At 53.1% G+C, this 12,284-nt stretch overlaps 1 protein-coding gene across 1 annotated transcript in view; it reads right to left on the bottom strand.

Moving 5' to 3' along the window:
* The window catches only part of NRXN2 (neurexin 2), a 93,353-nt gene that overhangs the window by 77,376 nt on the left and 3,693 nt on the right, over window positions 1–12,284 (bottom strand). The window contains exon 2 of the mRNA XM_039860198.1: window positions 4,362–4,379. Coding sequence (XP_039716132.1) covers window positions 4,362–4,379 — 18 coding nt within the window. The remainder of the gene's footprint in view (window positions 1–4,361; window positions 4,380–12,284) is intronic.

Below are 12,284 nucleotides of genomic sequence, written 5' to 3'. Positions count from 1 at the left end.
AGAGAAAAAAAAACGGTCAACGAGAAAAACAATTCGGATGGAGGAGAAAATAAAACACGACACAAAAATCAAAGCCACCTGGAGAGAGAGAGAGTGTCCTGTTAGCGTGGGATTGAGTGGGCAAGGGGACCTCCAACCCCCGCCCCAACGCCCCGTCTCTGTTACTTCTATGACCCTGGCGGAGAAGGGAAAGGGGGCTGGGGTGGGGGGAGCCTGGGCCTGGAAGGACTCCCCACCAAAGTGGGCTTTGGGAAGGCATCTGTCCAGGCCCCCTCCCACGGCCTCTGTATGGATGGCGGGCACCCTGCGCACCCAGGTCCTATAAGGAAACGGGTTTGAGAGGACAAAGTGAGTGCGAAAGCAGGTAGGAGGAAGCAGAATCTAGGGGGACACTGGAGAAAGGATGGGGGCTTGGATTCTTCCACAAGGGGGCTAGGAGACTAGGGCCAGTGTCCTCAGACAGCAAGGAGTAAAGAAGACAGCAAAGACCTGCCCACGGGTCTTTGAGGCCCGGATCTCTGAGAGGTCAAACACCTCGTTCACAGGTTGCTCTACGGACCCCCTTTCTCTGGCCCTCTCTGAGATGACCCAAAAGCTGAATTTTTTAAATGGGAAACAGAAGCCCTATATCTAAGACTGAGAGCAAGAGCAGCTGGGATTTCTTTTTTCAGGGTTACCTTGGCCCCTTAAGGGAGCCTTGTCGGCCTTGACTCAGGGTACCCCTCAACCTTAGGGGGAGAGACTCTGGCCAGGACCTCGGTCCCCAGAGGGCACCAGCCAAGGAAAGTCCTCTCCAGGGGCTGGGACTCCAGGGCCTGAGATAACCAGCCAGCCCCACTAAACCTCCCCCACCACACCTTGCACCACTGGTGTCTGGCCAAGAGGGTGGGAGAGGATCCCACGCTGCCCTTGGAAAGCATCCCAGCGGCTGTGGCAAAGAGATGCGGGCCCCGGGGGAAGGAAGCAGGGCGAGGACCGAGGACGGGAACGCCCAGGGTACAGAGCTCCAGGTGTCTCTAGGACGCAGCCCTCCGCCTGGGCTGGGGAGGAGGGCAGCAAGGAGGCCAGGGAGGCATGGCCGGGGGCCACGTCCCAGTCCTGTGGGCAGGTGGCTCCCATTGCCCCTTCTCCTCTCGCGAGCAGCCTTCATCTCTCCCCGCCTCTGGGTCTGAGGTCATCTGGGGGTGGAGGGGCCTAGCTGCTGAGGGCTGCTTCAGGACAGAGCAGCTCTTGGGAAGACAGGTGTTTATCCGCAAAACAGGGAGGACTCAAGCACTTGGACTGAGTCTTATTCCTTGCTCTGAATGCCTCCCACCAGCTCTTTCCCCAAGAACCCAAGAACTACCAGCATGTTCCTCCAAACCTCCTAAATCCAGGACCCAGACCCAGAGCCCCAACTCTTCCTGGCAAAAACAGCCTTGCTCACAGGCTCCCACCCCTAGAAATCAAGGCCAGAGGGCCTGTGCCCCACGGACCCGCCCTCGGTCCCTCTCAAGCCTGTACTGCTGCTGGGGGGAGGGCGTCGCTCCCCTCGCGGACCCTTCCACTGCCCAGCTCCCAGCCAGCCTCATTAGCATTCGGTACTCTCCCTCTGTCACCACGGCAACCAGCTGCTCAGCTCCCTCAGGCGTGACAGCACCAGCCATCTTGGTGAAGGGGAGGCCAGTTCACTGCCCTGTCTCCCACAGCTCAGCCCAGCCTGACTTGAGGGTTCTCTCAGCCTGCCCCCCGCCCCCGCCCCCCAGCCCTGAAACCTCTGCTCCGTCCTCAAGCCCAGCTCCCCTTCCGTACGCCCCTCCCCATGTCCGCCTGTGGCATCAGCCCCTCCTGCTGCCACTGGAGAAGAGGCTGGCAGTGATGGATGGCATCACAAATGGTCCTTTTCCAGGGTACTTTATCTGGCTGCTTCTAGGTCTTCTCTCCCTGCTACAAGAGGCTAGCGGGGGAAGGAGATGGGGCAGCCAGGATCCCCAAAAGGAGATGCTCAGCAGGGGCCTGGGGAGCAGGATGGCTGGGTTCCGGGAGAAAGACAGGCCTGAGACACAGCATCAGGGGACAAGAAAAGAGGGTGCAGGCACGAAGGACTGAGATCTGAAGGGGGCCCGGAGTTCAATGCCACAAGGAGGCCCCGACCTACCCCCCTGAAACCACCACTTGCGAAACCCACCTCTCTCCTCTCGGTCACACTCCCTTCCTCTCCTACCAAAATCCCAAGAGGGCTAGCCCTGAAAGAAGGAAGCCGGTTACAGGCGACGAGCAGACACGTCACAGAGAGACACACAGAAGCGCCACATCCCCAGGTGTATACGCACGCGCTCATACTCACACGGCCGCAGACACTCACCCCTGCACACACAGCCACTGACAAGCAGACGCGTTCACGGCCACATCCAAACCAGCAGACCAGCATGCTGCCCCCAAGCAATGGCTAGGTGGCGCCACACTTGTCCCCAAACCCCGGCTTCCCTCCCCTCCTCGTCCCTATCTATCCTACTCCCTTGGAAAAGAACTGTTCCCTTTTCTCTCCCCGACTAGCTCCCCAACTCCTCCTCCCCCCAGAAGCCCTCCTGCTCGCTCTCTTGACCTGGCTATTTCCTCCCCATTTGGCCTCTCTGCTTCACCCCTCAAATGCGTCCTTCCCTTCCTCCCACCTTTTACTTACCCCCCTCTCCTTCCTCCTGTCTATCTGTCCCCTCCTCCCTCCCAACCTCCACCCTTTCCCCCCTGTCTCTCTTCCTCCCGTCATCTCTCCCTTTGTTCCAGAGGAGACATGACATCGAGAGCAAGTAAAAGTCACATCAGCACTAAATCTTATCTCCGGCCCGCAGAAGGCTGCGTCCACCCAGACATGCAGGCTCTTTCTCTCACACACACAGGGGCGAACACTGACACACGGAGATGCAGACAGACAGGGCAGATGCAGACACAGATGCAGATGCTCCTACGGAGGCACAGAGATGTGGGCCACGTCACAGAAGACATGGCGATGGAGGTGCACACACCCTACACACCCTCAGACGCATGCACATAGTACGTATGTACAGACGTGCACAAAGGCACACAACGCAACAGAGTAGCAGAGCTGTACGCACATAGTTATGCGCGTACAGACACACACACACACACACACACACACACACACACTCACACGGGTGCCTGCATGCCAGGACCAAGGGACTTGAGGACATCTATGGAGAAGAGACATCAATGAGACAGACCAGCCAAACCGTGGACACCACAAGGAAAAAATGGATTCCAGCCCCACGCTCAGGCCAAGAGCCCCTCTGTCTATCTTTCCCCGGACTCCTGTGCCCTGAGAACTCTCCCCTGCTCCTCCTAGGACAGGGCCCAGGCCCAGGGGACTCCCAGCCCAGGGTCACCTGTGTCCCTCCCGCTCCTACTTACTGCTCCAGGGAGAGAACGTGGGGCAGGTTTGGTGCCTGGGATCCCATGTCCCGCCCACCCCGCCCCCGGCTGCCTGCCTTCTCCAAGGTGGCCAAGTAAGCTCACCTGCCACCCAGCCTCCAAGTCTGGACCATCCAAACGTCTTCCCTCTCCCTGAGCTAGTCCACCCCGGAGGAGGAAAAGAAACAGGGAAAACCAAATCGGTGGGGAAGGTTCAGAGAATGACCGGAACCCAGAGAGAGCCTGGGGAAGGACAGGAACAAGACAAAGAAAGAGGTCCAGGGACGGAGCCCCGGAGAAAAACCAGCGAGAGAGAAAGGGCAGAAGAGAAGACAGGGAAAGAATGGACGGAGAGATCCCGAAGAGAGGCACGCTCCCTGCCCGCGCGCTTGGCCTGGGCTAAGGGAAGAAGCAGAGACCGCCCCTACCTACCAGCCTGGGTGACAGGGGCTGGGTGCCTGCCCCAAGATGGGTCAGGGTGGAGAAGCTGCCACCGACCCACACGCCCTGACCAGAGGACCAGCCCCCACCTGCTGCCTGAGCTCTCCAGCCCCCGGAGGGGAATTCTACCCACCAACAGCTCCCAACGCCACCCCAGCCCCTGTCGGCACGGCTTTACTAAACTTCCTCAGCTGGGCTGGACAAAACAGTGTCTCCTCACTCACTTCTGGGCCCTTCAGAAGCCTCCATTCCCGCCCCCTGTCTCCTCCCTGAAGAAAAAGACAGGCCAGTGGGCAGACTGGCTCTGAAGACGGGCGAGTGGAAGGGCCTGCCCTCTGCCTGGCAGTTCTCCGCAGCAAACCAGCAGAGGGACGGGAGGCTGCCGAGAGGACACCCGCACATCCTTCCCTGGGCACGGGCAAGGGAGGGAGCCCTTAGGTGGCCAACGACACCCGCTCACATAGGACCCCACAGTGATTGATCTGCCACCCCAGTGACCGAAAGGCATCACTCACCTTCCATGGGGTGCTCCTCTACAGGCCAGCGAGGTTCAGAAACGGGGGAGGCAGAGAGAGAGAGAGAGAGAGAGATAAAAAAAAAGGAGGGCGGTTAGCGAAGGTACCAAGCACAGGGCTCCAAGGGCAGCGATGGGTTTAAGGTCCCCGAGCCCACCCAGGCCCTGACACAAGTCACCCAACCTGGAAGGCTCTGCTGGGGATGCGACAGAGACCAAGGTGTTTCCTGAGTGAGTGCCTCACACTTAGGGTCACACAGCCCAGGAGGACCCAAGCCTCATGTTACACTCAGGAAACTGAGGCCCAGGGCAGGGAAGTGACCACTCCAGGTCACGTGGAGAGTCGAAGGCAAAGCCAGGAGCAGCAGTCAGCCATCCTGACTCCCCCAGGCACGCTCCTTCCTCCCCTGCGTTCCAGTGCATCTCAGAGACAGATGGGGACACGCTCACACGGGGCTCGCCCGAGACACACTCACGCTCAGTGACACACTGACACACATAGGCACTCATCGATTTAGAAACACTTAAAATCCCTCATACGACTTACACCCGAAGCCTTTGCACCTAGGACTCAACCACCTCCACCCCGCAGCCACCCAGGGAATAAACTTTATGGGTCTGCAAATCAGAAAACACAGTACCGCCTCAAAGTGCCGTGTGACCCTCCTCCAGTCACTTAACCTCTCTGAGCCCCCAGTCCCTCTTCTGCAAAAGCGAGAGGGGTGGACTAGATCGGTTCCGAGTCCCCTCCTGGCTCTGGTTCTGCGAGTCTATGATAAATGCCTTCTTAACAGCCGAGTGAGGCAAAGGGGCCCCAGGTTGGATGGGCCGCTTCAGAGGCGGGAGGGGGTCGAAATTCAGTGAGCCAAACTGGGCCCCTCTCTAGACCACGCCATAGGCTTTGGGCAGTCAGCCCTCCCCTAGTGGCTCCTGCCTGGTCCTGGCCCTGGGACTCGCCAAATGGGTCACGAGAGAAGCCGCAAGGCAGAGGGGATGGAGGCGGGTCCTTTGACTAAGCTACAACTCCCGGAGCAGCCGGGGCTCTGGCCTGCTTCATAAGAGGACCAAGTCACCCCTCTCCAAACACGTCGGACACGCCAACCTCCTGGGAGCCTTCAGAGAAGCAACAGGAGCAAAGAGAAACAGCACAACCGACAGACACAGAGAACCAGTAGGGAGGCACAGACACACGCGTGCGGGCCCCGGATACGCACGAAGACGCACAGGCAGCTGTTCGCTACGTACTCGGGCCTGCGAGCACGCTGTCCCCTCCTACCTCCAGCCTCGTTTTGTGTTATTTGTTCATTCACTTTTAGGGGGTTAGCTATTCTCCAGAAACACGCACTGTCGTTTATCATACCTTATGCCATCCCCGTAATACACACGCACAGGCCGAATGCAGAATCGATACCTGCACGGTGATCTAATACCCAGTATCAGACATGTACGCCTCCGCCACTACCCCACACGCCCTCCGGTGGCTAAAGACACACACCTTGAGATGAATGTCCCCCGTTTTTTTCCTGTCTATCCATCTCCCATTTCCTAAACTCACACATAAGCCTCTACATATCTACGTGTGCTACACACACATTTCTGTACAACACAGTTCCTTTTACCTGACAGCTGTAAATACAATGATTTCCTTAAATAAACTGAATCGCATTACATCTGGGGGGCCCGGCTTGTCAACAAGGCCCTCAGGAAAAGCCTCGGGCTCTCAGGGGGAGCCCTCTGTCAGATCTCCTCGGCCCCAGTGTGCAGAGGCCCTGGTCAGTCAGTCAGTCTCTCTCCAGCACCGGTGCAAACTAGGAGGCACGGTGACCTCTAGCTAGATAATCTACTGTGGCGGGTATTTCAAAAGGTCTTCCCCTCACTGCCACCAACCTGGACTGTGCTACGCTCAGGAAGGTAAAACGATCAAGATTGGCCTGCTGCCTGCATAAGTTGTCCCTCCTGGCTCCTGAGAGATGGCACCTAGGGACTCATCAACCTCTCTTCCTCCGCTGCTCTTCGCTTCCTGCCGATTCACCTGTGCCCCTCGCTTGCCATCACGGCCCCTCCAGGCTCAGTCCTGTGCCCGCCACACCCCTCTCTCTTCTCCCTCCTGCCTTGGTAATAGCTCAGTTTCGTGGCTTGGGGACCCCCAAACCTGTATTGGCAGCCCCGACCTCTTCCCTGGGTCCTGCATTCTCACCCGACCCTCAGCAGTTACGCAGGCAGCTCTCTGCCTTCCAAACCCCACCGCTAACACTGCGCTGGACAGCTCCAGCCCCGGCAACAAGGCGCCCGTTTCCCTGTGTTTGGCAACGGCTTTGCTTTCAGTCAGCACTTCCTGAGCACCCACTATGCAAACCCACACTCTGCCAGGCTCCAGAGAGTCCACGAGTGAGCCGCGTGCACAGTACAGACCCCAACATGCACTGGCAGGCATCGGCCTCACAGCAGCGTGCATGTGCTTGGTGGTATTATCTACCTCCTTTGGATGAAAAAGGACACTTGTCCAGGAGCATAAAACCACCTTGGCCTTTGTCCACGGTCATCTTTGCCCACTCTCCCCTCTCACCCCTGGTTTCTTGCATTAGGCTCCTGCTGGTTGGTCTCCTTGCTCATCCCCAGCCTGGCTCTCCTGGCACAGGTACCAGATTCAGCTGACCAAATACTGCTGCGATCAACACGCACATGCACACACACACACACACACACACACACACATGCAGACTCAGAACTTTTCAGTGGCTCTGGTACAAATCTCTATTTTGTGTTCTCGACCTATAATCTACCCACCTTCAGAAAAGCTCTACCTGAGTGTCTCATGGGCTTCTCACCCTCCGAATGACCATGCAGAGCAAGCCATCCGTCTTTGTGCGAGCTCTCGATATGTACATTGTGTTATTATTTCACTTATCGGATCTGCCTTGCGATTGTGTTTCCATCTCTGCTTCCTGGCTGGACTGTGAGATATCCAAGAGCAAGGACAATGTCTCATTCGTCTCTCTATATCCAGCTTCTTGCATAGTTCCTGGCTCAGAAAAAGGCATGGCTATGTTTGTTGAATGAATGAAATAATAATAATAATAATAATGATAATAATAATAAAAACACATCTCGCGTAGTGAGTACGTCAAGTATGCCTGGCTCTTTCTGTGCATTTCCATTTCCTCTCCCCCTCGTCGATGGATATCATTATTACTCCCTTGTAGAGATGGGGAAACCAAGGCTCAGAAAGTAGAAGAAACTTGTCCAAGAACACATTGTTGGTGAGGGACAGAGTCAGAATCTGAACTCAAATCTGTCTGGCTTTAAAACTTCCAATGGGCTACTTTCTTGGCCTGGAAGTCAAGCCTTCTAGAAATTGACCTCAATCTACAGTTCAGTTCTGATTTCACATCCCACAAAGCACAGCTACTTGGCCTCCTCACCCGCCCCTAATACACGTGGTTCACATCCCCTGACACACCAGACTCCCCGTTTGGGCTGTGTGCCTGGTAGGGAAGCCCTGTGCTTTCCTTTCCACCTCCACGAAGCTCACTCGAGTCATCCTTCAAGACCTAGCCACGACCCACCTCCTCCTTGGAGCCTTCCCTGACCAACAGGGCTCATAATCACGGTAGCATTTACCGATCGCTTAGAATAGTGCCCGAAACGATACAAAGGATTTCCGTTTGTTGACTCATTTAATCGTTAAACACCATTTTACAGAATAAGACATTGGAGAACAACGGGCCTAAGTAGCGAAGCTGGGATCCGAACCCAGGCAGCCCACGCTCTTAGCCATTCTGCCATATGCAGCTCTCCTGGGGAGCATCTACCTCGTTTCTGGGGTCTTACGGCTGTCACTCCCTCTCTTAGGAAGTTGGTGCCATTCTGCCGGGGGCCATTTCTAACCACAGAAACTGTCAGGACCACAGGTATTGGATGTTAGAGGGGACAGAGATTCCACACCGGTGCCCTCACTCACTCAACTTCCACACACATGAGTTTGACTGCCCCACCAGAGGGCCTCGATGGATGGCATCGTGTTACCTAACGCAGATTCTGGATTCCAGCAGATTCATTACTGAGCACAGCGGTGAAGACCAGAACCCTCCCCCCACCCCCCAAAAAAGAAAAAGTTATGAGCAGCCAAAACTGACATCACAAGTTACACATTAAAAATGATCTTTTCTCACAGGAGAACCTCTCAGGCCCTACGCACAATCCACTTACTGTGAGTGACACATGGTTCTGACATGCTTGAGAAGGCTGCTTTCCAAGTTCACAGAGAGAGAGCGAGAGAGAGAGAGAGAGAGAGAGACACGGATATGGGTTACTACCTAACAACTCCTCCTAAGAGCGGAGATGGAAAAGCCAGAAAATACAAGAGCATCGTTCTAGGCAAGGACAAACCTCAGTGAAGGAACCACTGGGTGACACAGTCCAGTGAAGTACCTGAGGAGAATCACGATGTCCTGAGTCATCCAGAAAAAGCTAAATCACATTCCAAATATTATGGTTATGGAGGCAGAGATGTGTGCAACATGTAGAAAGATTTCTATCTGAATGTTTTCAATGCTGCTGAGCTGTGTGTTTTAATGGGAAAAAAAGCCCGCTTTCCAGACTGAGTTCCTCCTGGAGGGCTCAGAAGACTGATGGGTGTCCACTGCTCTCTCTCATTGCCAGCTGACCAACAAATACAGGAACACCTACATCACATGCTGGCTTAAGGGAGAAGCTGTGGCCTGAGGAATTCGAGGTAGTTACTGGTTTCTGATAAAACAATGTCCCCAAGCACCCCCAATAAACCAAACGCAGGTAATCCACGGACACAGCTGACTGACCACCTCTCCTTTGTGGAGACAACATGGAGAAAGGTGGGGGTGGGGGCAACAAGACCTGGAGTCAGCTCAGGGTTCAGATCCCAGCTCTTAAATCTCAGGAGGTTTAATGAGATAAAACATTCGAGGCACCTAGCAAATGGTCGCTAGCTGCCAGGCCGCATGCTATCCTCCCCTGACTGTGTGATCTGATTCTCTTTTTGTTCCAAATGCTCCTTCGCCATGTCTGCAGCTGCTCCTCTCCCTCCTCCTCCCAACTAGATGCTCCTCTGAAGTCTTTCCCCTTCGCCTTGGCCACCTCATTCGATCCCAAAACTTCTAATACTACCTCTCTACGCATGTGGCTCCCAGGTCCCCAGCTGCAGCCCCGCCTTCATTTCAAAGCTCTGGTCTCCCATTGCCAACTGCCTGGACATCTCCATCCGGGAGCACCAAGGGGCACCACATCCCAACATGTGCATGATCTATGGCCCAAACCTGCTCCTCTCCCGAGTTCCACTTTTGCCCATCCACCATCCTTCCAACTACGCGAACCTGAAACCTCATCACCTCCGACCCCTCCTCACTCCCTCCACATGCAAGAGGCAGAGGCCTACAGCTCCGGTCTCAGCAATGGCTCTCAGCCACTGCCACCATTGTCTCCACGACAGCCGCCACCACCCTTCCTTGCCACTCCCCTAGACAACCGAGGTTCAGGGCCTCAATATCTCTTTCCTGAACTATCTCCCAACTGATTTCTCCAGCGCATAACCCTGGCCCCTGTAATGCATTCTATACACTTCATTCCCAGCTTCCGAAACAGCTCTTATTATTCATATATCTGCTCAAAACCCTTTTGTGTCTCCATCCGCTGATACTCTGTATACAGTCAGCATCCAATGAATGTCGATTGAATGATTCAAGTCAAAACTCCACGACCTGGCCTCGACCTGCTTCTCCTGCTTTAGATTCCACTATTTTTCATGCACTACTTGGTGCCGCTCTACAGACATAACTACATTCCCCACCTCCCATGCCTTTGTTCTTACTGGGTTCTTTGCTTAGAGTGACCTCTCCCAAACCAAGCTTGCTAATCAATGCTCAAGGCCAATCTTAAATAGCATGCCTTGTATTACCGATCCCCCACAACTTGTAAACTCTCCCTTTCGTCAAAACCCAAGAGCACTCAGCTTGTAATAGTAACTATCTTTTACTCACCAATTACTATGTACTAGATGCTCATTTAATTTCCACAACGAACCTGTGATATAAGCACGCTTAGGAAAAATTAATCTGAAGGTTAGGTACTCATCTGATGTCACAGGCCTACTAGTGAGTAGAGAAGTAAGATTTAAACCTGGGTCTGAATGAATGAATGAATGAATGAACCCAGATCTGAGCCTCAGAAGTCTGTGGTTTAATCACTAAGCCACACCACCTGGCTGGACCTTTTGGGGTATATACCATGCTATTTTGTGTTGTTCGTTTGCTATTATTTATGAGCACTTTCTATGTGCTGGGCAATATTCTAAGCATTTCACAAGAATTAGCTAATTTAATTCTCAAAACGAATCTGTAACGTAGGTACTATAATTGTCCCCATTTTACAGACAAGGGAACCAGAGCAGAGGGAGCTGAAGTCCAAGGTTACTGCTCAGAATCTATGCTCTTAACCACACAGTAGACTGCTTTTCTATCTGCATCTCACTCATTTCTGACTCCCCTTCACGCTCCAACACGAGGCCTGTCACAAAGGAAGCCTTGCTAACTACCTATTGAATTAAATCACCAACAAACTTACAAACACACACACATGAAACATACATCTACCTCTGCCAACACACACTTCACCACTAGTTTCAGATTTCTCCCCTAAGCAAGGTACCCATCTAATACTCTGTTCTATACTTCTGTGTCCCCATTCCCCCAGAGGTCTCCCACACTCCTGCACACCCTTCGTCCTTGATCACGCTTCAGCCCTTTCTCTATACACGAGTGACATGAGGAGGGTCACATGTGATCCACTGCAAAACTCCAGTCTAGTCTATCCTAGCTTTGGCAGATAATCAGCAGCAAGTACACACACTCGGTGACTCGTACTTAGCTCTGTCTTCAATGACCTGTGGCCAGACGCCCCAGAGAAAAAAAGCAAATTTCCTAACATGAAGATTCTCAGTTATTGGGTAGGCCCAGACCGGAGAGGGCAGCAGGTATTCCAAAGGATCCAGAAACCCATGTGCACAACAAATATCTGAAGGCAGATCGGTATGTCTTGCACATAAAGCTAAAACTATTTTTTCTAATGTGTATCTGATAAACCACACTGGCAAATGTAACTTCAAAGTCATCTAAAAGCTTTCCTGAATTCGTAATAGCTTTGAGTCATCTATTTTTACAACAAACGTTTTTTTTTAAAAAAAAAAAACTACTATTTGGAAGGGGCGCTGTGAATAACTGACTTTTTAAAATGTCCTCAATCTCTGAAAAAGTTGAGAACCACAGAAAGCAGATAATAATGAAGTGACTGTAACCTCTGGCCCCAAGAGCTGTCTCAGAGATCAGGGGGCAGCCCTGCTCCCCTTAAAGGCTTCTTCCCCCAACCCCGATACCCAAGGGTGGGAGCCCATTTCTTTCCTCCTTGGACGAATGAAAATGTAGTAGAAGAAGTGTAATGAGCACAGGGTATTACGAAAGTTTCCCAGAAAATTAGGTACAAAAATATAAGGAAAGGGAATGGGGTCACGGGGTAAGGAGGAAAATGAGAGTTGTCACTGTGCCTGTCATCTCCAGATGTCATCAGTGTTTACAACCCCCAGGTCCACCCACAACATGTATCTGAAAATATATACATGCATATTTTCACATTTTCATATATATAGCCTTACCTCAATCCTTTCAAATACATATTCATATCTCTTCATTCATTCCAAAAATCTTTATCAAACACCCACTAAGTGCCTGGTGCTATATTAGGTACAGAATACAGAGATGATATCCCTGTGCTTTTATCACAGACAAAGCACCACTCCATCAACAGATACTACACACACACACACACACACATACACACACAGAGGCTCTCCTGTCCCTACCAGCTGTCTGACATCCACCTATTATCTCTTCCCTTT

The sequence above is a fragment of the Pteropus medius genome, unplaced genomic scaffold (genome assembly GCF_902729225.1).
Source record: "Pteropus medius unplaced genomic scaffold, Ma_sr-lr_union100, whole genome shotgun sequence".
In the NCBI taxonomy this organism is placed as follows: Eukaryota; Metazoa; Chordata; class Mammalia; order Chiroptera; family Pteropodidae; genus Pteropus; species Pteropus medius.
Note: the sequence above shows the minus strand (reverse complement) of the source record. Positions and strands in the feature narration are given on the sequence as shown.